Source organism: Letharia lupina (genome assembly GCF_014066315.1).
Source record: "Letharia lupina isolate WasteWater1 chromosome Unknown contig_18, whole genome shotgun sequence".
NCBI lineage: Eukaryota > Fungi > Ascomycota > Lecanoromycetes > Lecanorales > Parmeliaceae > Letharia > Letharia lupina.
In genome coordinates, this window is record NW_023502987.1 from 172,101 (window position 1) to 199,463 (window position 27,363).

General features: G+C 49.9%; 8 protein-coding genes across 8 annotated transcripts; 3 read left to right on the top strand and 5 right to left on the bottom strand.

The window, feature by feature from the left end:
- Positions 1-1,151: 1,151 nt before the first annotated feature.
- On the top strand, positions 1,152-1,606 carry HO133_003570 (uncharacterized protein; the record flags this gene model as incomplete). The annotated part of the gene is made up of 2 exons (XM_037294492.1): positions 1,152-1,335; positions 1,386-1,606. 2 exons carry the CDS (start codon positions 1,152-1,154, stop codon positions 1,604-1,606), a joined length of 405 nt encoding a protein of 134 aa, XP_037149180.1.
- Positions 1,607-6,621: 5,015 nt separating this feature from the next.
- HO133_003571 (uncharacterized protein) lies at positions 6,622-8,106 on the bottom strand (the record flags this gene model as incomplete). Its single annotated transcript, XM_037294493.1, has 1 exon — positions 6,622-8,106. One exon carries the CDS (start codon positions 8,104-8,106, stop codon positions 6,622-6,624), a length of 1,485 nt encoding a protein of 494 aa, XP_037149181.1.
- Positions 8,107-10,528: 2,422 nt separating this feature from the next.
- On the bottom strand, positions 10,529-13,426 carry HO133_003572 (uncharacterized protein; the record flags this gene model as incomplete). The annotated part of the gene is made up of 2 exons (XM_037294494.1): positions 10,529-12,764; positions 13,032-13,426. The coding sequence occupies 2 exons, from the start codon at positions 13,424-13,426 to the stop codon at positions 10,529-10,531; spliced, it is 2,631 nt and encodes an 876-aa protein (XP_037149182.1).
- Positions 13,427-14,278: 852 nt separating this feature from the next.
- On the top strand, positions 14,279-14,655 carry HO133_003573 (uncharacterized protein; the record flags this gene model as incomplete). Its single annotated transcript, XM_037294495.1, has 2 exons — positions 14,279-14,399; positions 14,561-14,655. The coding sequence occupies 2 exons, from the start codon at positions 14,279-14,281 to the stop codon at positions 14,653-14,655; spliced, it is 216 nt and encodes a 71-aa protein (XP_037149183.1).
- Positions 14,656-15,147: 492 nt separating this feature from the next.
- HO133_003574 (uncharacterized protein) lies at positions 15,148-15,427 on the bottom strand (the record flags this gene model as incomplete). The annotated part of the gene is made up of 2 exons (XM_037294496.1): positions 15,148-15,288; positions 15,314-15,427. The coding sequence occupies 2 exons, from the start codon at positions 15,425-15,427 to the stop codon at positions 15,148-15,150; spliced, it is 255 nt and encodes an 84-aa protein (XP_037149184.1).
- A 74-nt stretch (positions 15,428-15,501) lies between these two features.
- Positions 15,502-16,763, bottom strand: HO133_003575 (uncharacterized protein; the record flags this gene model as incomplete). The annotated part of the gene is made up of 3 exons (XM_037294497.1): positions 15,502-16,229; positions 16,283-16,350; positions 16,405-16,763. 3 exons carry the CDS (start codon positions 16,761-16,763, stop codon positions 15,502-15,504), a joined length of 1,155 nt encoding a protein of 384 aa, XP_037149185.1.
- A 2,607-nt stretch (positions 16,764-19,370) lies between these two features.
- HO133_003576 (uncharacterized protein) lies at positions 19,371-20,752 on the top strand (the record flags this gene model as incomplete). Its single annotated transcript, XM_037294498.1, has 6 exons — positions 19,371-19,648; positions 19,699-19,843; positions 19,898-20,399; positions 20,453-20,492; positions 20,551-20,651; positions 20,712-20,752. The coding sequence occupies 6 exons, from the start codon at positions 19,371-19,373 to the stop codon at positions 20,750-20,752; spliced, it is 1,107 nt and encodes a 368-aa protein (XP_037149186.1).
- A 2,604-nt stretch (positions 20,753-23,356) lies between these two features.
- On the bottom strand, positions 23,357-24,509 carry HO133_003577 (uncharacterized protein; the record flags this gene model as incomplete). Its single annotated transcript, XM_037294499.1, has 3 exons — positions 23,357-23,555; positions 23,612-23,858; positions 23,909-24,509. The coding sequence occupies 3 exons, from the start codon at positions 24,507-24,509 to the stop codon at positions 23,357-23,359; spliced, it is 1,047 nt and encodes a 348-aa protein (XP_037149187.1).
- Between the last annotated feature and the right edge of the window lie 2,854 nt (positions 24,510-27,363).

Here is a 27,363-nt window from a genome sequence, read left to right on the forward strand (position 1 = left end):
ATGGCGGTAATTGCCTCGAGAGGTCAAAAGCTTCTCATCGAAAGATGCGTACCTAGAATTTGTTACCCTTATTATGGCTTATATGTTCTACCGCAGATCTTGCTGGCTCAGCCCCGGAGCTGACTTGGGTCAGGTGCAAATAACATGCAAATACTTTATCGCAGTCCTCATTAACAGACGTAGAACAGGACTACTCGTTCCATAGAAACGGTGCCCAGACTCGGAAATTTCTCGTTCACAAGACTCATAGTAGGGTGCTATGAATGTTCGCATATGTTCATGGATAGCGTACCCTTCCATGGATGAAGACCGTGGACGAGTGGCGTCGAAGAGCTGGCTAACAGATACTTCACGTGACCCTGGTCTTAGCGCCGATCACGTTGTCGAATTGTGTGAAACATGAGGTAGTCTGAACCTCCTCCCTTCTCTTCTCCAACTTTCAGACCCACCTAGCGGTCCTTACGACTCTCAATAATACCCCCTGGCAGTCATCTAATTGTCCATCCAAATTCCTGGCTTCCCACCGTGCCCCACTGCATCTCCACAGCTCTACACCTACCATATACGCTTACTTATATACTGCCGATTTGGCATACCTGCAACCCAGTGTGTTGACCCCTGCCCCGGATTGTGAAATCTAGCACCCTTGCTTATTGAGAGTTGGATTCTGTGAAGTATCTTGACTACAGGGAAAGAAAGCACGGTCATTGATGCGTTTTAAGTACGCTGCTAATATAGAATGTTAAATGTCAAACGTTGTTAGCGAGTAGCTCCATTTACACTCCTGGAGAAGACTGATTTATCTTGCGAGTTGGGTGATATTTGGCTTTTCTTTACCACCTCAACTCACCTGTTGAAAATCCCAGATTCCGTTTGTACGGTCGTCTGGGTGATACAGCAGATGCAAACATGTCCCTGTTCCAAGGTATACCTGTGGCGCGCTCTCTACTACACCATTATAGATTTATGGTCGACCAAGCACAACTAGTATTAGAGACTGTTTTACACCTCGCCAGCTGCTTGAAGAATGTTTGTCCGAACGCTTTCAGCAAACTCGAGACTTTCGCTCGGTTATTGCCAGTATAAGAGCAGTGTTGTGGTCATCTTTTCTCTGCCATCTCTACCACCACTTACGGCAGAACGCTTTCAACATGACCTCGAACGCAAAAGACATCAAAAAGCTACTCGGAAACAGATACGAACCACATCACAGTCCTCCCTCAGACTTCAAGATCGAATGGGAAAAAAGCGAAGATTTCCACCACGATCTCAAAACCCAAATGGAGGCATTGGAAAAGCGCATCGAGAGCCTGAAGAAGGAGGAAACGCGCCAGCGTCAACCATGACTACCCTTCCTGAACTTCTTCAAACTGACAGACATCTAGGGTCCCCTACAACCTCGGTCTCGTATATACACCCTCGGATTACTTCCTACAACGCCCTTTTCGACGAAATCAGCCATCCACCGTGTCGTGGGGAAGCAGTGGTTTGCCTCGTGCAAGAGATCTGTGCAATAGCAATGGCGCTGCAGGGGCTGAAGAATGAGGAGGGAGAACTCAAGGAGAAAAACGGAGTTGCAGAGGGGTCTGGGCAATTGAAAAGCTAGGGTAGGATAGGTGAGGAGCAGCAGAATTTCAGTCTTGAGGCTTGGGGGTTGCGTTGAAACGACTTGAGATGCTGGGATTTAGGATACACATGTTACAATAAGCGGTTTTAGGGCACTTACTCAAGGACTTGTGTAGCACCATCGCGCGAACACTGCGCCCGCTAGATTTGTGACCAAATCCTCCAAACGTTGCGTCTTATTGCTGATAAGGCACATGCGCCACTATGCAGAGATGCTTGTTCTTTCCGCAAAGAGTTCACAAATCGCGGAGTCTTTCCTACCCTTCGCGAAGATCGCATTACGAGATTCGCAAGTCGCCAGCATTCCTAACGCGCGCTGAAAACCATACGGGAATGGGAGGGTACTCCTGGTTTGGAGATGCCAAGCTGAGAATGACTTAACAAGAACCGGACGGGTGATGGTGCGTACTGGTGCTGGGGAGAGAAATGGAGGAGCAACGTGGGCTATTCCATCTGTGGCGGGGACTAGGCAAGTCATCCACTACTTGCGGACAGATGAAGGGGTCAGCATGAGCTACGCTGCGAGTGAGTTCCTGACGGCTCATCAAACATTGAGGGAGAGTCGGTAGGCACTGCAATAGTCAAGCAAATAACTTTCCGCCCTTCTGCAGACTGTGATTCTGTGCGTTCTTCAAATAAGTCTTGCCTTTCTTGACGGCACCAGTGGGGCCATGTACCGACGGAGTCCCCACCAACCGCTCTGTAGCAGCTGGGTGTTCAAAAATCATAATACCGTGCCAAGATCACTCGGAGACGACTAATCGGACGCTCATTCCCATTCCGCAAGGGAAAGTGTGTTTGGCTACACGTCAATGCATATGCCTAACGCAATCTTCTTAATTCTTGTGGTACCCTATTCAAATTGAAACGTCTAAGTGTCTTCGACTTCTGGGATGCATGTCATCTCGTGCGTACAACATAAACATCAAATCGCCTCTCCATCACGAAGGCAAATCTACCATCGACTCCTCCCCTATCCATTTTAGCCTGCAACACTACACTGCCTGCGTAGGTCTAGCCTAGAGACCCAATTATGTCACAGCATCATGCACGCCTGGCTAGATCCTCTCCCGAAAGCTGGTGCCCTGTTTTCGTTCCAGTAACGACGGCCCAGCATACTGGAAAACACAAGAATTGGCACACTATCTTCACCTCCCACATCAGGCCTAATAATACCACTAAACCTCGCAGCTTGCTCCACCACCTCCGCCACAGTGACGGGCTTCACCAGAGGCTTTATCGGAGGCTTCACCGCAGGCTTTATATTAGTAACGACAGCGAAGTGGAAGAGGTAGAACAAGTTGGAGGTAGAAGAGGTAGTAACGATTTTTTTGAGATATGGTAGGGCGATAAGGCCTAAAAAATGGTGATTTGGGCTCTCCGATATAGAAGCCTTAGTATTAATGAAGGATCATTGTTATTGTACTAGTTTGTCATACAAAAGGTGAGAGGTAGGCATTTGGGTGTTGCGTCGGGATTATCGGATTTAACATGGGCGTAAATGGGGGCAGGGTAGACACGATTACTCCTTCAAAAACCGAAGCCTTGAATTTAGATACCAGGCAATGGCTAAGCGAGATATATAGGAACTTTACCAGTTACGAAGGTAGTCATTGAATTACGATATTGAAGAAGATGAAGCTATTCACTACTATTCTTAATGGGGTGTGTGCGATTTTCTCAGCGCCAAGGATTCAGGACCTTTTGTGCAGACGCTAAATATTCATGCATTAAGCTTGCATTAAATATGCACGACCTTGCATGATGTCTTACTTGACCTTAACATCAACAGCATTCATTTCACTAGACGGCCCTTGGCGTTCTTCCAACACAGGAATAAATTAGCGCTGGATTCTGGTTGTACAACGATGCTGCGTGGGTCGACATCACTCACTCACATACTCGATAAGTCCCTCGCCGCTGACCGCATGTTTCTCTACAGCACCGCCACCACTTCCACTCTCAATCCCTAATACGCACACGCAGAACCCGTTCTCCTGGTCAGACGAATGTTGGTGCCTAGCAGCTTGAGGCATCACCGTAAAGAAGGAAAGCGAATTACGTAGATTGGTTTTGTCCCTTTGTCAGGCTGAATTTCGGTCACGGCAGACAACACCCATAACCACGTCAATTAAATTCACTCGCAAAACAGCCACCTCTGACGGGCATTGGAGCAACAGTATTCGATCACAATACAGTCAAGCACGTTGCCGAATACCGTGTCATGACAGTTCAAACGCCACGACACCATAGGGTCAAATCTTCGACCCGTCTTTATCAATCCACAAACACCTTATCCTACACTCAATCCCACGCCGTGATGGGGAACACACCCAGCTTCCTGCAAGGTGATAGCATTGGTTCCGTGCCTGGAACAAGCGTATCCATGCTTCAAGGCCTAGCCTATCCTGTCGATGAAGGAAACGGAGCGCTGCCCAATGACGGACTGCGGTTTTTTTCCTTCTTCAAGCTCCCACTAGAACTTCGTCGAGAAGTCTACAACTATGTTCTAATCGAGGACAAGCAGCCGTTGCGCCTTGTAAAGAGAACGAAGGCCGACGGAAAGTCCAAGAACGACTCCATTGCCCTCTTAACAACAAGTCGCCAAGTCAATCTCGAAGCTTACCCAATCTTCCTTTCACTCAACACATTCGAGATCTGCGGCACCAACAGCCATTGGCAATGGTTGAAAAAGCTCGGCCCTGACGGTCAACAGGCGCTTCGAAACGTTGTGTTCTCCACTGGCTCGCTATCATACAATCACAGCCATTTTCGCACCTTCAACATACTGGCCGGATGTCCCAAGATATCGTTAACCCTCAACGTTCATTTCGACCAACTCATGAATCTGTACCGCATGGGTATCTTCCGCTATCTACATGGATTCTCTCGGGCAACTTGCGCTCGGACGACTGTTGAAGCAAACGGAGACTTGGATGCAAGATGCTCAAAGCACGGAAGTGGATGGCGTTTACTTATACCTTGCGAGGATTCTTGGAGCGAATATGCAGGCAAGCGTGTTCAAGTGCTGCTGGAACAATCCTTGTCGGCATGCCCAAAGAACTGTAAGGTGCATAAAGCGAGGACGGAACCACATACTGCAAGCGTTGTACATTTCATGTATGGCGACGGGTGTCCGGTTTGCTATGCTCGTGTTAGTAGTGGCCATTAGGCCCCTCAAGTCTTGCCCAGATCGATACATTGTACATTAAAAGCCCATTTTCCACGAGCGCAGCGACTACTTCCCATGACTGTGCTTGATGATCAATACTTTGAGAAAGTTGTTACTCTTTACACGTTCGTTCATTCGTTCTTCCAGAGTGGACAGTCACGCCCCTGCCACGCCTGTTGAACTTTCAGTGTTGCTCGCCTGGTCGGCTGCCTGCCGAACTCCCAAGGCCAAGCAGACCTCTATGGCTCCGGAAGTAGACTCGGATCTACTTCCCTGACAAATCACCGCTTCAAAAAGAATAATCTTTCCACGTCCGACATCAACTCACTCGTCTTGCTTCCGCTACCCTCTATTCTACCTCACGCCCCAAGGCGCTGCGCAATAAACAGAAAGCACGCTCCACGTTACGATCCTTCTGAAGCTTTGCTCCGACTTTATCTTAGCCGCTCTGAAGTACCCCCAAGAGGCGGCCTCGCATGGTTGCACTCTAGCTCGAAGGGTACTAGCTACTTGTAGAGTACAGTCTGCTTTAGCATCCGGTTCTGGGATCACGGATTTAAGAGTGGCCCTACCCATCTTGAGTCTACTGCAAATTTGGTGCATTCTTCTTCGTAAGACTTCCGATTCATGGCCACTTCTTTCGTCGAGTCGAGTCGGTCTTCTCGATCCCCGCCTTGTTGCTTGACCAGCTCCACATCTCCTTCCGAGGGGGTAGAGCCACGGTAACCTGCTACAGAAACTCCTGACATTTCCCGCTGAGTGACGCACCCAGCAAGGAATCTCTGACACATCTTGCGCCAAGCAAAAAGAAGTCAATGGAAACGCGGCCATGATTTCCACCTCCGAGATCTCGTCTCGAATGAGAAGATGTGAAATGTATTGCATCTATTGTGTTGTGAATGCCGAACTGGTCTGTAACATTCAGCTTTGCGTTGCATACTAACACGAACTTCAATAAAGTAGCCTAGAACCTCTGACACCTCGACCATGTGTTCCTCCTACGAGCCTCCACTGATGGTTTTGCGAACTCCAAGTAGGAGAGAAATAAGGTCCAGCATTGAGCAAAGGCAGCTCAGAGCTAGTTAAACATGGCGGCGTTGTGGTTCATTACCAGCCATATGCCGTTGGACTGTCTTCCTTGAGACTCGATTGCCGGAAAACCCCGGCAAGCATAGCATCCGCCAGCACACTTTCAAATACTCGTTTCAACGCGCCATATCCTCCAATAAACCGACAGTCACAGTCCGGAAGTACCGGTTACCACCACCGCCACCACCATCACTTTCCCCATATTTCCCACAAAGAGAATCTCCACGCCTCTACCTACATTCCCAGAGCTGTTTGTAGAGTCCAAGAATTGCAAGTTGCCGTCTTCGCTTTGGATATTAATGTTCTTCACTTCGTCAGTTTATAACCGTCACTGACCTACACAACGCGAAATAAGCGCGCATTATATAACACTCCACACATGCATCAATCAACAAAGAGCTTCTCATTCCAAGTGTATATGCGGGAATCTACGCCTAGTTGAAGTGCACTACTACTTTCTGCACTGCGGCTGAAGACCGTAACCCTCTTCACACAGGTCGTCCGCGACGATCTTTGAGGTCTGCATAGATAGAACCATGGTCAATGCCCGCAAACATGCTTGACATCAACCTTTGTAACATCCCAGCCAGCCTCTCCCATTCAGTAAGCAAGGAAGCAACGCGTCGGAGCCTTCGAGAAGTTATTCAAAAGATATCCACCGTTCAGCCGTTCAGTCATCCCACATAAAACCTTTGCTCAGCGTTGCATATATAATTCCTATGGATGATCAGTCGTCACGTCGCTTGCCCCATCTGTTCCAGTTCCGTCAACTCTTCCTCGTCATTTGATTGTCTGGGGCTGGTAACCTGGTCCTTCGACTCATGTGTGTGTAGCTTCATATTTACAAACATAGCAAACAAGCCAAGATCATAGCAGATCCGCAAAGCTCCCGCAACCACGAAAGCGATCCAGAACCTATCATTACCGGCGAGTAAGCCGGTAACACTAGGACCAACCGCCGAAGCCAATGTCCTTAACATGCTTGTAATTCCCATGACTGCTGTACGCTCCTCAGGTTTCACTACGGCTGCTATAAAGGCTGTTCTTGGCGCCTGATCCATATTGTTCAGACCCGTGCGAATGAAAAACAGAGTCACAGTCAGAGGGACTCCCTGAGGAATAGGGAAGAGGAGAACAGCCGTGGAGGACGGAAGATGTGTGAAAACCATGGTGTTAATAAGACCAAGGTGTCGAGCAAGGGGCCCGGCGAAGACCGTGGAGCAGGAAGAGAGTAAATAGCTTGCAGATGTTATGTCTCCAAGGGTTGACTTTGATAGATGGAATTTTCGGTCGATGTAATAATAGGTCAAGGATAACGAAACCATTCCGTCGGCCAGGGAATCGATAGTCAAGAGAAACCATAGTTTGTACATAATCAAACGAGTCTCTGACGATATCTGAGCAAACAGAATTTTCTTCTGAGGTGTTTCCGGCTTGTGAACCGGAGCCGAATTCAGGTCCTGGTTGTCCTCATCATTGTCCTCATCCGCAGCTTCAGCCCTTTGCTGTCTCTCGTCAAGCAACCTCTCAGACGCCTCAGCTTCCGGAGGCGTCTCTGCAACTTCGCACTTGTCGCTCATTAATAGCGTGAAGATTATAGTCACTATCCCCATAACTATGTACAGCCAGAATATCGCATGATACGCATTCGTTATTGTCCAACCGTTGAGCTTTCGTAAGAAATCAACAGCGCGTCCAGAAAACTCGGTACCAGCAGCCGACCCAAGGCTCGAGACTGTCACATACCAGGACAGCACATCCGAGCGTGTCTTAGGCGTAGTGAGATGGGATATCGTCGACTCTTCGATCGCACGGAAGGGCCCGAAATCACCACCAGTCGCGCTGATAACACCAACCACGGCAGCAACGAGGAGGATCCAGAAATTCTCGGAAATGGCAAACACTGCCCCGGATAATACCATCAAGGAAGCGCCGGCCAAGAGGATGCGGCGCCGGCCGACTCTGTCCGCCACCAGAGTCATAAAAAGAGAGAGGAGAACGTCTCCGAGGAGGGTCAGGGTCATGAACAGCCCAATCTGGAAGTCTGAGAACTGAAGAGAGGAGAAGAAGAGAGCCATGATAAGGGAATTCGCTCCGTAGGCGAACATGCGGCAGGATCGTCCGAGGATAACGAGCCACGCATCGCGGCCGGTGTGATAGACAGAGGCGATGCCGAATTCATTGTAAAACCATTTGATGGGCATGAAAAGGGAAGACATTCTCCGCCACTAGAGGTCTGTGATATGGGTTAATCAGAAGGGTCACTAGGATGGTTTCGTTGGGCTTAGAAGACGCTACTCAAGCGTCTTAAAAGAACTAGGAAAGGGTGCCGATCACCGATAGCTGCAGCATCTGACAAGGATGCTCGCTCTGCCATGGCTAAATTTCGGGGCTTTGTACAGCGTTCGATTAATGAGGTGTAGAGTTCGAAGAAACGCAATCGCTTTGGACGACCCTAGTTGCTTGGTCATGGATGGAAGTCCTGGACAGCGCTAGTAGAGCCCTAACCCTACTCTCGGAAGGTGGCCCCGTAGTGGAGGACCTGGGAAGCGGGAGAAGAGGAGGGCAATGTCAGCTCCACATTCTATGCCCTAGTGCACCTCTTCGAAAGGGCCCCTTGCAAGCGCATGCCCCCAGCTAGAGTCGCCGATGGAGGTCTCCCAAATGAGATCTACACGCAGATCATCAAGCATGTTACCGACATGGAGACACAAGAGTCATGTATGGAAGTGTCGAGGGCATTTCGTCGTGTTTGCCAAGAAGACCTCCTGTTCGCTGAAGGCATAATCTTGGAACCTTCCCACGCCTGTCAAGGCTGCGATGAAGCGGATAGTATCCCTGACTGGTTCGAGAAGTACGACGTCGCCACCGGGACCCACTCACAGGTTACATGGAAGGGAGCCGGCGGCTTCCGTGACAGCGGAGGCGAGTCGTGGAAAGTAGCAATTGGGTCCAAACCCAGCAAGAAAAGTCTTCTAGAGGAGTTGGCGTTCAGATTCGCCAAGGTCTGATAAGCAAGCGCCTTAGTGGCACTCCGGCTCCTGATATTCTACACATGCATCTCTGCGAGATTCCGAGTGCAATATGCTCAACTGTTCTCGCTGCTAGATAGGTTCTTCTAGAGTAATCTATGGAGAGTAAATCCCATATTCTCGAAAACCCGCCTCTGATGAAAACGAAATGGACGTAGACATTGCGAACGCCGAGTCCACGCTGTAAACATTATCCTGAGATGCACCATCCTAGCTCCTGATCCATCAAAGTCAACACCTTAGACCTCCAATACCTGCAATCCTATCAGGAGGACGAACTCAACAAACGATCTCCATTCGAGCAAACACCATGGCCTCAAACTCATCCTAACATCCCAAACATTTACACTAAATACCTCATTACCACCCACCTAGCGACTCAGCCCAGCATCGCACCGCAAGCCCCCAATCCCCCAGCAAGCTCACCTACAATCGGAGACAACCTCTCAAAAGCACCATTGAGAATCTGTCCAAAAAGCATCACGATGCCGTTGATGACAGAACTTTGCATCCATATTGTAGTCCGTCACCCCACGTCTACCCAGCGTCGATTTTACCTCCCTACCTAACTAAACAAAAAAGACAGCGCCGCCGCTCTACCGTCGCGCGATCCGATCTGAGTGGTTGTCAAAAGGAACTGATACCGGTACCATACATCCGCTTTTGATACGTTGGCCACCCACCCCCCTCTGCACATCCGGGTGCTGTCTCCCGACTGAGTGATCAGGCCGGGCGCAGTCTCGGGGTGTCTCAAAGCCCGTACCTATCTGCAGGGTCATTTATTTGCGAACATGATTCTCGCTCCCTTCGGGGGTCGCTTTGTATGCACTCGTTCGTTTACTCATTTGGTGCGTTGAAGCTTAAACAGACTAGCCCTTTCGGGTTGAGAGGGTTGTTGGTTATGATCAATAGATATTTATGTTGATCAGGAAGAGGCTATTGAGAACAGAAAGTAGAGTACGTCGAGACTTACACCTATCGTACCTGCGAACTGTAGCCTAGTCGTGCCTGGATGCGGAGAGGGTGTATATGTATCACGTCAATTTACAATGTAACACATTTGTATACTTACTTCGGTAGATAGATAGATCAGCCGGGTGATTTACGTACATACAATCCACCTACTGTCATTGCAATACGCCATTGTCCCGTGACATGCTCCATCTGTACATACAACATGCGACCTCGAGTGCCTACAGTCCTTCAACAGATAGGGTGAATGGAGCGTGGCTGGATAATACACCACCGGTAGACCATGGGTAAGGGGCAGGAACGTCACTGTGGGGTTTGGAGTATGGGTTTTGAGCATGAAGCTTCTGAATCTTGTCTTCTAGGAGGATGGACTTGCGCTTTCTAGATACCCGCGACATCGGATCTGTTTTCCAGATCTTGCGTTCTGAAGAAGACAGTGCCTGCAGATTCTTGGAAACTCTACCATGGGGCGTGGGATGCTCGGTGTCCGAACACTTCGAATCGCTGGTACGGTAGCTGTTCAGCAAGTGAGCAAACCGGATCTGGAATTGGCAAAGCAATAGATTGAGATGAAGTCAGCTGCAGCTCTGACGAAATTCTATCACTAAGTGCAAATTCTTCCGATCACCCCGAATGATTATTTGGCTCCATATTCCTTCAGCACTCTGATTAAGACTTGCTGTTCGCTTTTGGGATAGACGTGGTGGTGCTCACGAAGCCAGGACAACACAGATTTCCCATCATTTCTCTTTGCCGATGGATCGGCCCCCCTTTCACATAACAGCTTCGCTATGTCCTTTCGAGTCACAGATTCAGCGCAAATCGCGCACCATTCTTTGTTACAATCCTGGGGATGTGCGTAACAGAGGCTTCTATGTAGCACTGTCTCGCCGTAATTCGTTCTTGCTCTTTTGTCCGCTCCGGCAGCAAGGAGCAGCTCAATGCTTGTTCTATGGCCCCAGTAAGCAGCGAGCACTAGTGGTGTTTGACCAAGGTCTTCGCGTGCTTCCAGGTTTGCTCCAGCTTTCAACAGCACCTCAACTACCCCAGTATGGCCCCAATAGACTGCGTCATGTAAAGGTGTTATACCCTTATCATCTTTCACATTGACTGACGCTCCAGCTTTCAACAGCACCTCAACTACCCCAGTATGGCCCCAATAGACTGCGTCATGCAAAGGTGTTATACCCTTATTATCTTTCATATTGACCCACGCTCCAGCTTTCAACAGCACCTCGACTACCCCAGTATAGCCCCGATAGACCGTGTGATGCAAAGGTGTATCACCCTCATTATCTTTCACATTGACCGACGCTCCAGCTTTCAACAGTACCTCGACTACCTCAAAACGGCCCCAATAGATCACGTCATGCAAAGGTGTATCACCCTCATTATCTTTCACATTGACTGACGCTCCAGCTTTCAACAGCACCTCAACTACCCCAGTATAACCCGACCTAGCCGCGTGATGCAAAGGTGTATTACCCTTATCATCTTTCACATTGACTAACGCTCCAGCTCTCAACAGCACCTCGACTACCTCAGTACGGCCCCAGAAGGCCGCCTCACTCAAAGGTGTAGAACAAAATTCGTTTTTTGCATCGACTGACGAGCCAGCATTCACCAGCATACTAGCCACCTCGGTATGACCATTTAACGCGGCTAGAGAAAGCGATGTATTATTCCCCCCCTCCCTCGCATGGATATTCGCACCGGCTTTTAACAGACAGTCTACTGTCGGTGCCCGACCCCAAGAAGCAGCCAGTGAAAGAGCGTTCTCGGATTTCTGTTCAATATCGACGCCGCTTTTCAACAAGATTTCAACAACTGGTGTATTTCCCTTTACGGCAGCAAGGTGCAAAGCAGTAAGACCCTGTTCGTTCTTTACATTGATATCTGCATTTCGCTCAACAAGTAGATCGATCAGGGCGGTGTTTTCTCCATTCGAAAGATGGTGCAGAGCCGTCTTTGCATTGGCATCTATTGCGTTCACATTGGCGCCCTTCCCCAGCAGATATAGAAGTGCCCCTTCTGTGTCAGAGCGGCTTCCCACGCCTTGCCCAGCTGCTGTCTTGGCCAGCTCAAGGAGTGCGTCATTGGAATTCCACTTCTTCGCCTCAAATCTCATCATGAGAGCCGCCACTAACTCTTTTGCAGATTTCTTGTTGTAAGACGTACCCACGTTGGGGTCCGCTCGATGTCCAGTTGGAATCTGTTCGAAGGCTATATCGAGATCGAGGTCTTCCTCAATACTGACAGATTTAATCTTTTCGTTGGGTTTCCGGTGTGCGAGCTTTTCCTCGAAGATATCCTTCGTCGGGGTTTTCCTTCTATTGTCCATTCTTTTCGGGGGGCCCGGACCCTTGCCAGTCTCTGAAGTAGACCCTGGCATTCCCGCTTCATTGATCTGTTGCGACCGTCTGCGTCTATTCAAGCCGATACTGCTGACGCTGTCATCGGGCATCAGCTCACTGGCGCTATCAGATTCTGATCTCGGTTCCTCGTAATTAACGGTCAAGCGGGTGATCCACTCCTCAATGTCGCACTTTCTTAGTTCTTCCGAGAGCTCTCCAGAGCTGGCAGATGATGGATGTTGTCGATCTTTTCCACTCACAATGGTAGACTGCGATTCAATAACAGTACTTGCAGAGGCAATCACTGCCTCTGCAGTGCGCTTCAATTGCTGAGTATGTCCCGCAATATGAGGATTTCGGAAGTCCATCGGTAATTTGTCATCTTTAGTAGTCCACTGTGACGAGAGGTTCTCAACTTGCTTTATCAGACCTTCGACTTTCGAGACGAGAGGGAGGATGGTATCGATTTTTGGATTGATGACATTGAAGATATTATCATTGGTCCGACAATTGATGGCCCTGTTAATGACTGAGCACAATGTTGAGCCATATATGGCAACGAGACTTACAACGCAGCTGTTTGGAGCCCCATTTCTGCGCAGATTCCGAAGTCAGCATCGTCCTTCGCGGATAATTTCTCGAGTTTGCAAGACAGATATAGACACATGATAGGAGAAGAAACAGGGTCATTGCTCCCAGTTACGACCCCAAAAAGGGCCTGGATGGAGGACAACCAACTCCGAGAAGTACGTACGAAGGATGGTTGAGTGCCAATGAACTCTTGACCTGATGTTGCTGATCTCTTCTGAATTGATATTCAGTTGTACCTGCTTCACGGCCTTCTTGAAGCCATTTGTGACTTTGCTAGGAGGCCCGAGGCGATCAAGAACCTTCTGCAGAGCCTCGATTGTGCGCTGGGTATCTTGAATAGCATTGTGTATTGGGTCCCAAGCGCCATCTGTTCTGGACGAAGCATAACTTGTTTGAGCGATGACGGTATCTTTGGGAAACGCCTCGATATCCTCCAGCACCCGGGTCAGGCCTCGAACCTCTCCTTGGAGGTCCTCCAAGGACTTGCCAACCTTCTTCGCTGAGGTGATGAAGGTGTAGAGTGTCGTCGTGACAGAGTACAAGGTTTTAAGAGCCGGGCCGACAGCGGCCGCTATGGAGACTGGATCCATGTGCTATATCCGAGACAGTGCTCGAACTTAGTGATAGCGTTGATCGGTAAGTATGAACAAGCTGACATTTGAGTTGGAGCTTTGGCGGGGTAATCAGGCAGCACACCACGCCTCGCTTGCGGCTGCCTTGTAGAAGTCTGGGCATTGATACCTTGGTACCGGAGGTACAGTCTCAACTACAGCCTTGTAAAAGAAGCCGCATCGCCGAAAGCGCCTCTGAAACATTCAACTGGGCCCTTTCCTTTTCATTTCGAATGATGGATCGAATTAGCACAGGTAAGGTAAGAGACTATGGTATGATAGGACAGCATCGTACAGTAAGAGAACATGGTAGGGTAAAAGAACTTTGCAAAGTGAGAGAGTATCAGATACGGTAGAAGAATATCGTAGGGCGAGAGAGTACGGAGGCCCGCACACAAAGTCGAATGCCAAGACTTCTTCTACCTTACGCCAAGATCTTGGATAACGCCCTGCCTGGAGGTTGCCTTCGACTTCGGAACTGCGCCCATCCTGACCTCACTTTGGGGTCCATTGTCCCTACCAGGCCCAACGGAAGTCCGCCCTCCGCTACAGGGTCACCTTCCGAAAGTACATAGCGCTTGTCCTGCCAAGCCAGGACCCCTGAACCCCTGCCAAGGCCCCATCGTCACCGAGTCGACCCCGCCAACCCCTCCTTCCTTGATTTATCTCCAAACATACGATCTCCTCGCTCTTCCACTCACTCACTCACTCACTCATTCACCCACCTACCAAGACCACCCACTCAACAGCCAACCCTTCTTTCAATCACAACTACCCCTACCAATTACACACACCCACCCCAATCTACACACAACTCCCACCTCACACACAATGGACAACATCGAACAAGACGCCATGAAAGACATGTCCGGCGGCGGCGGAGGAGGAGGAGAAGGAGGAAACCAGCAGGGCGGAGGCCAGTCCAGTGGCATGGACAAGACCATCGATCAGGGTATGCCGCTCCCTTTCTCTCACCTCTCCACATCACCTTCCCATCCCATCCCATCCCATCCCATCCCATTCCCCCACTTCCCTCCCCCACCATCCCATCCCTCCACCCCCACCACCACCCGCATCCGAACCGACCCGACGCTAACGCCCACGGCACCGCAGGCGTGGACAAAGTAGCCAGCGAAGAAGGCGTGCCGGGCATGGCGGACGGGGCCATCAACAAGGAGGTGAACTCCGAGGTTGGGAAGTTCACCTGAAAGGCGGCTGTGGATAGGGTTGGTGCGAGAGGGGATGGGCTAGGGACGTACATACATACATGCGTACGGTTGATGCGTATAGAGGGGACGAGACAAGGCAAGGGAAGGGAAGGGAAGAAAAGAAAAGATGAGATGAGATGAGATGAGATGAGAAAAGGAGGGTGGAATCTTGCTCAAGACAATCACAAGCAACTTTCAGGCTTCAACTTCAGCTTCAGATCAGATCAGATACCCTCTCTACATCACTATCCACAAATGCCTTCGTCAAGATGCTCAACCCCTAGGCAAATCGCCCCACGCCTAACCCTCTAAAGCCGCCCCCTCTCACTTCCCTATCCTCATCCTCATCCTCATCCATCCATCCAGCACAGTCCCCATCCCACCCCCACGCCCCCTCCCTCCAATCCACCCCATCCCACCCATCCATCAATCTCCCACACCAACAGCCCACCCCCCAAATTTCCAAAATTACATACATACATCAAGACCAGCTCACACCACACAAACCCGAGCGAGCGGCACTGTTCCCTTCTCCCGCTCGATCCGTGGCCGCTGTAGCGCAATGCCTTGCTTCTTCTTCTTCTTCTTCTTCTTCTTCTTCTTCTTCTTCTTCTTCTTCTTCTTCTTCTTCTTCTTTTTCACAGCACGCGACGCGTACCGCCAACGAGTCTTTCTCTCCCATACGTCTTGCGTCCGCTTGTATCATACCCGACCGATCGATCCTCCTCGTAGGCGGAAACCTCTTATCCGCAGGTCGTAGCAATTCTAGCATGGTCGGTTGGGTATCCGAGTCTGATCTCTTTCTTTCTTTCCAGACAGCTCCACAACGGAACCCCACGACGGGTTTCAAATCCAAGTGCGTCGTTCGCCCGTCATGGGCCAGCCCGCGCTCTCCATCTTCTTCCTCATGCGGCGGGAGCGCTCCTCGCGCGCGATGTTGTCCACGTCGTTGAAGGCGTTGAAGCGGGACACGCCGGCCGGCTTGGTCTTTTGTGACGTTCGCGTTTCCGTCGCGCGCTCGATGTCGTAGGTATCGTGCCCCTCCTCTTCCCCCTCCTCCTCCCCCTCCTCCTCCTCGTTTCTCCCGTCACGGATCGGCATCGGCTCGTCCGTGGGATCGGGAGGTATGGGTTGGTTGGCGCCGAAGGAACTCCTTTCTGTCTGGTAGCCCTTCCGTAGCAAGTGGCGGATAGTCTCTGCCGGTTGCGTTGACCGCAGCGGCTCGTCCTGGAAGTCGGGAGGTAAAGGTTGGTTGAAGCCCCAGGAACTCGAGGCCGTATGCTTCCCTCTGCGAATCATGTCCCGGATAGGTCTCAGTCCGGCGTTCTCCAGAGCCGGTGGAGCAGTGTTGTGACGGGGCCATTGTTTCAAAGACCATCTGTTCTGGCGGTCCGTGGACTCGGGCTCGGGGCTGGGACGGGCTACGCGGCCGGCTGTGGAAGGTGTGCTTCGCTCGGTGTCAAGTATGCCAAAAATTGCGAAATCGAGGAGGGGTTGCATGGCGGCGAAACAGGCGCAGAGGACCCCGGTGCTGGTTTCGAGGGCGGTCCAGACGCTGAGGTCAATGAGATCATCTGTGGAGGAGTTCTTAGCTATTTACGTTAGAAGGGAGTCTGGGTTCGCGCACAGGTAAAGTCAACCGAATGTTTATGGACGGCAATGGTGTTCAAACGAAGAGTAGCCGCGATGATGACGCTGGAAAGTGCTCGTTAGCGAGTTGGATCGTCCTGGGGATTGCTTGTTACTCACAAGCCGCCAAGGGTGAAGACGAACAGAAGTCCAGCCTTGTGTGACGATAGAGTGATGTGGGATCTCCACAGATAGGGCAGGGGAAGAATCATGATCACGACATCCAAGATGATGTTGGGTATTTGTATGCCCAGGAAGTAATGCAAGGTATTAACGCAGGCTTTGTTCGTAATCTGGGTGTCCCAATAGGCATTGATGGGATTGCAATTGAATATTATCACCACTAGTGTCGTTATTCCCCAAGATATGACTGACACACCAATCGTCGCGGCGTATATTTTGAGTCGAGGGACATGGAATATGCGGTAGAGTAGGGACAGTATCGAGCATTTAATGAGGACCACGGATACTGGGTACATTATTTCCGAAGCGTAAAGGTAGATCCAGAAGTGCCTGATATCGGAGGCTGTCGCCCACTGTATATGCTTTCCGAAATTGAAATGCTGTACACCTGAGGAAGCGAACTTTCAGTCGCCAAAGCCATGCACGCATGGGTGTGCTTCTTACAGTATATCATTAAGATACTAGGGATCCATGCCACAGGCTGTTTGCGAATGTCAGTCGCATGTTCCCAGAGAGAGTTGCGCGGGCATCACTTACCAAGGCGATCAAAATCAACCAGTCATCCCACGAGAGTTGCACCCCGGATAATCTCCTAGAAGCAAAGCGAAGGGCCACCGCTATAGCCGACAAAGCGATCATAACAGAACATACTCGGACGAGATGGGGACCTTTATTCGCATAGATGTCGAAACCTGGAGCATTTGAAAAGCTAAGGTAAGACATCAATGAGGGTGACGGGCAGCGACGACGTTGAAGACGAAGGATAAAAGACACATTGGTACATGCAGTCCCAACTGACTTCTCCAGATAGAAACGCGAAGTCGCGATCCATGGGCTGGGTCTAAGGTACCCAAGGACCCCGCCGAGAGCACAGACCAGCGCCGGCCACAGAAAGGCAAAATAAAATATAATAGTCATTGAAACACGAGTCAGTGCGGGAAAGTTAAAGTTCCCTGAGATGACGAGGCACAGCGACGTGAACCTCTGAACCAGAAACACTACCCGACCCGTGAGCCAGCCTAGACCACAAATGGGCAGAGAAGCAACGGGGGAAATTGATTCGGGCCTATGACTCGTTGGTAATTGCCACGAGACACGGCTAGAGCCGAGTTGAGCCGCCAACGTGCATTTGCACATGATTGATATATCTCTGACGGACAGGGTACATCTCTGTTTCAAGTCATTGTCGTATTTCCTTGCTACCTTCTGTCTCGTTCCGAAGCCGGTGTAGTCACTGTATCGACCAACGTTTCGACCTTGCCATGGCGTCAAACAAAATCCAGTGGCTAGAAAGTCGAGTCCCTCTAGGAAGAGGATGTCTCCATCGAAATTGGCATGTAAGGTAAGGTAGTCTGGTAGCTAAAACTCCAAGCTTTTCCCTTGTAGCTCTCCCGTACCGAGATCGCTAGCTCCGGAGAAATGGAAGCATTGACCGAGTGGGTACTGACGATGATTGGTCAATGCATCCTACTTTCAAAGCTTGTGACGAGCTTGTGTGAAATTAAAGCAGATGGTATACGATACGGTAAAGCGAGCTTGCCGACAGCAAAGACCAATGAAACGCTTCAATTTTACTTTACCATCGTCTGGGAAGGAAGAGCGTCAAAAGCACCTCTTCCAAGAGACCAGAGCCTTTGCGCCGAGCAAAAACACAAAAAAGCACCTCAGTTTCTCTGAAGAGAGCAAATGGAAAGGGTGGCGGAAAAAGAGGCCCGTGACCAGAATTTGGATGTAAGCAAGCTACCACTCGCACAAACCAAATACTTAGAAAGGCACTCTCCATAAGCCAAATTGCGTTCTCGTATTCGAGAGTTCTGCACATGTCAAATGTGAAATGAGACTTAGGTACGACAGCACTTCCGTAGCTCCTCCTAGCCGGTGATCCTATAGACTGTAACGGACTTCATCATTATTTGTTAAACATTTCACATCTCTCTTTCTGGAAATCATCGGAGCCAAGGCCCAAAGAGCCGAAGGGTTGAGCGATATCATCTTGAATACGGTGACGTTGAATGGTGAGCGATTGAAGCCGCCGGCAATAGTTAATCTTCAAGATCTGAAGTAGTGGTGAGACTGGCTGGCTGCTGGCTTGGTCCGAGAAGGACCGCCCGAAAACATCGGCTTCTAAATGCTCAAAGGGACTTTTATATCTCTCAAGTCGAATGGTAATAGCAGTATCGGAAAACGCAGCGTTGAGCACGCGTCATGCGTCCAAGTTTGAAAATTTAGTATCATCAGACAATCGCTTCTCCATCTGAGGCTCTGAGCAGCTCTGCCTACCCGGCTGCGCGGTACTTGTCAGGGACCGCTGGAGCATCAAAAGTCCTCTTAGCATCTGATTGTGAAGCAGACCTCTGAATGACAACGATAGTGGAGATCTATTGACATTGAATGGCGCTTGCATGGAGAGAGAGAAAACCCTCCAGTTGAGCCGATCCTGCCAAGCATTTACCTACCTCAGCACGTGCTCAGGTTTTATCTTTCCGTGCCAAGGCTTGGCGTGCATTCAATTCATAACGCGGTGGGCTTTCGACTTTTTCTTTTCTCGCAAGTCACGTTGCACCTGCTGTTTGCAGGAACGCTGGTGCAATGATGTTATTTGAATTGGAAGATTTAAAAAGATCATAAACGTTCCTTCGTGGTCACGTCCCTCAGCTTTGTTTATTTATTATAAGGTCTGTGGTCCAGACTTATTTTACAGACGCCAAGGACGATCAAAAGCTACGTAATGCCTCGGGCCTCAGAATGCGGGGATATGGGACATCACGGCATTCGTCAGCTTTTCTTCTCTCTCAAACACTCCTCTCTCATTGCTCAATTGATCCTCTCATCAATCGCCCTTGCAGTGTCCTTCCTGCTATCTTCCTGTTACTTCTCAATTTTGTATTCTATGTTCAAAAATCATGGTAGACGGTAAATCCATTGCCCAGAGCCGGCTAGGCCAAGTCAAGGACTTCCTTACACTGAACAAGACCGCTACGACCATCCCTTTCGACCCCAATTGCACCAAGTTTCCACAGCGGAAAGACGTTCCACAAGCCCCTTATGCACCTCCAGGAGTGCCGACGGCTTGGGTATGGGGCGAGACTGATTTCGTAGGGCGTCTCAATCTATTAACGCCGACGAGGGTTAAGGCTGCCGCGGCAAGCGAAATCAAGACGGGCGACATTGTCTCATTGAAGTAAGCCAGCCGCTATGGTCAACAGAGGCGTGCTAAAAGCAAGACTGTAGTCTCCCATTAAATCATCCGGAAGTTCCAGCTTTCGCCCGAGAAAGCTTCAAACACGAGATCAAGACTCTGGCCGAGAATATTGCATACGATGATAAATACGAGTTGAACACTCAGAGTGGGACGCAATGGGACGGGTTCAGACATGTTCGTCTCACCAACAACCGGCGTACGTCTTGATGTCCGCTAAAGGCTTCTTAGTTTGGCTGGATACCCGCCCCAACCTTCTACAACAACACCCACGGCGAGGACATTGTCGGTCCCAAAGCGAACCACAAATGCTCCATCCACCATTGGTCAGACCACGGCATCGCAGGTCGTGGTATCCTCCTTGACTACCGCTCTTACGCAGAGAAGAAAGGCGTCGCTCTGAACTCATACGAAGCGGATCGCATATCATATGCAGAGCTCGAGGCTTGCGGAAGAGACCAAGGCATTGATATAAGGCCTCAAGCGCAAGGAGGTGATATACAGATTGGCGACATGTTGTTCATCAGAAGCGGGTTCATCAAAACATACTACAGCAAGCCGGTAGAGGAAAGGAACCAGCTAGCACTACGACATCATGAGCTAGGGGAGAATGATGGCCAACGGTACGCGGGCGTCAAGCAGGAGGATGCGATGCTAGACTGGTTACACGATTGTTACTTTGCCACTGTTGCGGGAGATAGCCCGACCTTTGAGGCGTGGCCTTCGAATCAAGGTCTCTATCTAAGTCTCGTCTTGGAGTGAAGCCATGCTAACCCTGTTTGGCAGAGTATTACATCCACGAGTACCTGCTTGCGATGTGGGGCTGGTAAGATATTGGACCGACTAGCCATAGAGCCTTTCAAAGACTAACTTGCGGGTCTTAGTCCTCTCGGAGAAATGGTCGACCTCGAAAAGCTGGCGCAGACCTGTAGGGAGAAGAACAGGTGGACTTTCTTCGTTACTAGCGCGCCCGCAAATGTCCCTGGTGAGACGCTACTCCTGCCCCTTTATTGCTTGTGCTAGATCGTGCTAATGCTGGACCTAGGTGGCGTTGCCTCGCATGTGAATGGTACCGCTATTTTCTAGTCGTCTGCTAATGAAAGAAGCCATTCCCAAGCTTCATGCCCGACGTCTGTACATATATGCTTTTAAGTCATTTCCATGTGCGAAGATGTCTTGTTGAGCTTAAAACGGATTAATTCGTTTCCCGTACCATGGTACGCACATAGGACCGAGCCTTCTGAATCATCTTCAACCTTGGCTATAAGTGTGCGAGCTTTCATAAAGGACTTCATGAAGAGTTGTTGCACTGTTCTTCCATCTCTTTAGTCTTCGATTTCACTGTCAGACTCCATCGACAACGTCCATTCACTCTTGGCCCTAAAGACCACCAGTTAAAAAAATTCCGTAATGTGATTACTCTTCGGAAACGGATACAATCTTGCATTTTGAAGTTTTTGTTGTTGGCAGGGGAGTGATTGCGTCGTGAGAACCCTCCGTGCCCCTCGCCAAGCTTGTATCCTCTGGCGCTCACTCCACCAGAGGGTGCACTGAATTACTTCACTCGGACCTGGTATCATTCTCACCCATCAACTCTTGCAACGTAGAGTTAGGGCCAGTTCGGTAACCACATATTTTGAAAATAACCCCTACTTATTTTCAACTTAGCGTCATATATATACAGGGTATCGTTCGGTTACCATATTTTCAGAATATATTTTCAAAATATCTGAAAATAAGCCTCGAGCCTTGTTTTTTGGCAAAATAAGGCTAAGCACGCTAAAATAATGGATATTCGTGATCAATATACATATAGGTATTAGGGTTACCCTAACCCTAACCCTATCAGTAGGGACACCAGTAGGGATACCAGCAGGGACACCAGCAGGGACACCAATAGGGACACCAGCAGGGACATCAATGGCAATGATGGGGGCAATAGAAGTATCAATGATAGTTAAAGCCTATACATCAGTAGCAGCAGGTGTCTCCCGCCATAATAACGTGGAATTATAGAAATTCAATGGTCACTGATAGAGAAGATGATTTTCTCAATTTTTTACGACGTTTCTGACTCAGCCTCAGAAACAGGGTTACCGAACGGAATCGTATATATATTTTACATATTTTGAAAATAAATTAGTGTCATTTTTAAGCCATATTTTCATTTGCCAAGAGGTGGCGTTATTTAGTGAAAATAAGTAGGGGTTATTTTCAAAATATGTGGTTACCGAACTGGCCCTTAGAGTGCAGTACAGAGATCGGAACCGAAAGTCCTGGAGGGCGCTAGTACAAGCCCTAACCCTAGAGTACCTACCTACCCTCGGCAGCCAGCCCTACTTGTATACTTTAATCGGGGCCTCTACTCCGTAGAATGAGGTCCTTAGGTAGGGCGCACGAAGTGGATCCAGGGACCTCTTTTGGGCGCAACACATATAGGCATTGAACCCCAAATTGTTTCTCGGGATCTCCAAGGCGCATTGTCCAGGGCCGGGGCGCTATCCGAGATCTTGGCGCATGAGTCTTGGCGTCCAGGACTGTCGGTGCCGACCTCTGTAGCGTCAGTCAGTGACACGATGCGGATCGAGCACTTGCGATTGTGTTGGCCGGAGTTAGACAATCTCGTCTTCCGCCGGGGGGCCTTCCCCTCACCGATTAATGGAACGCAGCAGCGCCAAGCGCCACGCGGACTACAGAAACGAGAACATTGCTGGATGACACTCTTGAGATCCTGGTATCAGCTCTTCTTTCGCTGAGCAACGGCGAAGTCTGTAGAAATCCCGGCAATGGCCTCGGCAGTACCCATGCAGGCGTCTTACCGGCAAGCCCATACGCTGCGTTCATTCAGGCTAGGCCGCAAGATTCAGAACTCGTCAACATATCGATCATGTTCCAACTCAGACACTTCATGTCATTTCACCCTTGCTGCTATTGGAGAGGGATGCGAAGCAGCCGGTTTCTTCGGTTTTTTTGGTACAGCATCTCGCCAAGGTTAATGCGATCAGCGCGCAGGAATCGACTGCGCCAATGTCTACTGCCTCGCCTACAGGAATATCCACCACGCTAGAAACTACCACATCGAAAAAGCAATCTACGACTTCTCCGGCGATTCCAAAACAATCCACATCGACGGGAAAATTTCAACCACCTCCAAGAAGACCTCATCAACAACCAAACCTTCAACCACTTCCAACAAGACGACCTCGTTAACCAAGCCCAGAAAAACCCCTCCCACTACCGGCCAAAGAGTCACCAGCACTTACCTGACATCATTCACAACAACCGAGACCTCCGGTACGTACAAAACAACAATAACAACAACAAAAAAGACCACAAGCACACACACAACAACAATAACATCAACCAAGAAATCCAGCACCACCACCGCCACCAAAAGGACCTCCACCAAAAAAGCCACTTCAACCAGCAAAGCCTGCAAAGACTTTGCGTCGAGCTTAAGCTACTATGAAGCCGACGTCGAAGCACTCAAGGCCGCTAAGATTGCTGTCCCTCCCTACTTGGCGGGAGCTCTGACCGCGCTACAAAATGCTGAGGAGGCGGCGGGGTGCGCGACGTGATATAAATTGTTAGGTGGATTCGGATGCTGAACGTATCGTGTATATAGTCTTGATCAATTGGGAGATGTGTACGTTCCGATATGCTGCGACATGCTATCAATCTAGATCAAACCTAAGAATTGCCACTTGAGGACTCGGGCGCAGAAATCGCATCTTGAAGTGGAACGGCCTTCTCAACCTCGTCTTGCGGTGGTGTACTCGACGTCGACGGCCTTGTTCCATCGTGACCCACGATTGCCCAAGCTGCTTTGTCTTCTTCATCCGTTCGTGTCGGGAAAGGGAACGATAGGCATAAGATATGATAAGCGAACCTGTGTCCTAATGAGCCCGCGTTTCAATATGACGGAATTTGGACGTCGAGACTCACCCAGAGAAGAGAAGTCCCTCGAGCCAGCCCAAGGAGGTGAAATCCACGTAGTTGCGTGATACTCCTTTGATCATGGGATTGATTTGGTAGGCGAGACCGGGAAGTTGTGGTACCATACCGACAGTGAATGCTGCCACCGCTCGCACATTGATGCCTGCTGTGTACCAGTAGAGGCCGGATGGTTTGTAAAGCTGGTAGACATTCAATTCACCGGACCTTCTGACTAGAAAGAAGTCGGATAGGAGGACTATGTCAACACGTTAGAGACCACCGAATGAGAAACAGCATTCGACCTACCGCCAGCGACAGGCCCAAGAAACGGTGCCGAGTATCCGTTGAGGAACGCCAAGAAGCTCTGAGCGCTCGCCTCGATTTTCCAAGGGCAGATGGCGAAGCCGAGGATTGCACAGAGAAATTGCCCGCGTCTCAGGTTCATGTATTTCGGGAAAAGCGCCATGGTGTCGTTGGCGAAAGGGACTGAGTTCCCAGCCACGTTCGTCCCAATCATGGCGAAGGCGAAGAGAAGACCGACGAAGAATTTTGCAGCCCGATTATCCCACATGAGAACGATCGTGAGCGGGTTCCACTGGATTTGGCCATATATGACTTGCGACGAGGCTGCCATGACGACGCCGAGGAAGTAGATGAGCGTCATGCATACTGGGAGACAGATGGCTTGAGCAATGGTGGCAGTCCGCGGATTACGGGCGTAGCGCGTCAGGTCAGGGATGTTGATAGCAAAGGTTGAACTGGCGGAAATGGCGGTCGTGATGGCGTAGCAAAAGGCATAGCCCAGAGACATTCCATCCTCGATCTTATTCGGTATTCGGAGTAAAGGGCCAAATCCGTGCGAAGCAGTCACCGCCCATGTGAACAGACAGATCCCGAAGATTGGCATGATGATCACTTTGATCAGGAAGATCCAGCGGGGGCAATCAGATAGGCTATGAGAGCTATGCCAGGATTGAGACCCAATGCGACACTTGCTGATGCAGTCTGAATCTGGGAAGCAGAAAAGCCTTCAGCGATCCAGAAGCCTCCGACGTGGTACCACTCCCACTTCTTCTGATTCCTCGGGACTGGATCTAAGTCTGAATTGCTCCAGCGGGAGATTTGGCCTTCGGCTGTGAAAGAGCCTGAAGAAGGTTGGAGAATCAGGCGTCGGCGGTGGAAGGACTTGAGCCTCTCCATATTCCTTTTGGATCAAGCTGGCTTTAACGACAAAGGATGGGGAATTGAGTGCACAGTTAAGATTGCACAGAGACAGTTACGGTGTAAAGATATTTGAGGCCCCCTTTCAAACCCCATATCTTTGAGCACAGCGAAGTTCTGCTGAATCACTGACTTAGAACGCGCATATGCATGATGATATCATGATGAGCGGTGGCCTCTGCGCCAACAGCGAGGTGACCAATGGATTTGCATGTAATGCTGCAGGTTACCTCATACATTTAGTGGGATGAGAGAGGTATAGCAACGAATTTCGATGCCTAAACAATTCGCACGCTAACTACATGTCGTAATAGTTTTTTGAATGCCGTATTCAAGATATGACGATGGGATTCGAAGCGAGTCTGACAATTTTCAGCTTGTCAATCATGTAATTAACGGACTTGATGATGCAAAGCCACAAGACATTGCGTTCTTTTGCTGCGATACTTCCAGACATAAATGCTTCATGTAGAGTACAAGGTTTCAAAGAAAGCCATCCACGCAAAGTCGACGTAACACATTTCTGGTAAATCTAGTCAAGCCTGGCGGTAAGGAACTCCAGCTATGGTCTTGAATGCAATGTGTAATACCTTTCGGCCTCGCTAATGCTGCAGGCTCACCTCATACACAAACTCTAGTAGGAATGAAGCTTTGGGGAGGCATAATAGCATAGCGACTCGTAGATGCCCACCACATCACCAAGTCGATGGAGAGAGTCATCTTCCTTCTCGACGCATAGATGTAAATGAAGACATGAAGCAACATGATCTTTGAAGGAGGTGGGCGTGAGGGTGTGAGGCAGATTGCCATCCTGTAGGGCTGGAAATGCTTGGCGAGGGTTGGTGTGACTCCAGCAGGATTGACTGTCTTTTCATTGATGGGCAACGGCCCGGCTATATAAGGTACTACAACATACTACGTGTTCTCTGAGTATACGCGACAGGTTCGATAAGACCCTTGGCGAGCTCGTAGAATACGTAACTCGGTCCGGGTTGAAAACCCCAAGAAATGACAAATTATCGAATCGTACCCCAGAATTTGGTGGAATTTGGTGTAGGGGTATGAGTTGGTGATTAAGGGTATGATTCGGTAAGGAACCATAGTTTCGGGGTATGAATGGGTGATTTGCCCGCCTCATTCCTCCGCGTCAGACCAGTGTCGCCGTATCTACCCAGTAATCACCTTGTAACGAATCGGCACCTAGACCTCCAACGCGGGCAGCGCACTACGGTGCCCAAGACCGTAACATAACAGCTCTTTTCCTTGCGAACCCGAGGGATATCTACATATCACTGACCACGCTTCCAGCGTCCGTGTCCCGAACATCCGACCTTCCCGTAATCCCACTCTCCATTACACGATCTAAATCCGGTCTCGGCGAGCCTCGATTCTCGCGCTCTCCTTCCACCCCCCTCTCAGACCAGACTAAATCTGTCGTCGATGCAGACTCGTTGAAACAATGCTTCCCGGACGAGAGATTCTGCATCTGGCTCCGGCGCAGTACGATCGGGATGCTGCCCGACGCGGGAGATTCGATAGTGTGTATTGCGCGCTCGGAGTGTGGGCACGGGCCTCGAAGCTTGCGGACTAGGGGTCTGAGCAAGGGCAAGCAGGCACTTATGACTCCGAGGAGAGCTTCGAGAGAGGTCAAGAGCGCGACACGACAGTAGGTGTCTTGCGCGTGCAAGTTTGTGGGGTCACCGATCGTGGAGGTCACTTGGACGCGGTAGATTGTGATGGCACAGATCCTACGGCGAGAAATGCGTCAGCGGTTTCTTTTTTCTGTTTCCTTTCTTTTGCCTGGAAGCGCCAGGAGCTGCTCGGCTTGAGAGCCGTACATGATACCTATCCCGAAGACGCAGCTTAGCCCCACCTTCTTACTCCTCGCCATTTGCAACCCCCACAGTATCGGCGTCGGTAGGACCACAACCACGACGTCCTGTAGCATATTGAAAATAGCGATAAACATATCGAGCGATTTCTGATCTCCGCAAGAGCCGTCAACCATACTTGGTGCCCACCTGTACGTTATTGGCCAACAGATGAGGCAGTCCGCGATGACTGCGCTCACGCCAAAGATTACATTCACCGCCAGCGCCGCATAACACGCGATGAGAAAGGAGCGGTTGGGCAAGACTTGGATATAGAGGGAAATAATCGCGGCGCGGATTATCGTCACGGCAGTCACCCAGAAAATAGGCGACAGAAACAGGAACTGTTGTACCCAAGTCAGACCGGCTCATTCTGAGACAGACAAGCCTTACCTGGAGGCCTACTACTTCCGGTACGGTGCCCATTCTCCGTAAGAATGGAAAACAGCAACCTGGCAATTGTCATTGACCGTGCTCAGTCCAGAGAGGTATTGCTGTGGGTGAAAAGACCTACTATAAATATTGACACCAGTCTCGGCGAGTGCGAAGATCTGCGATCATCCATCATCAGTGGATAAGGCTTGATCCGTGACGCTTGAGGGATGCTCACCAGACCCAGTACTGTCAAGTAATCATGAAGCGCAAATGTTTGGGTTTTTATGTTTCGTG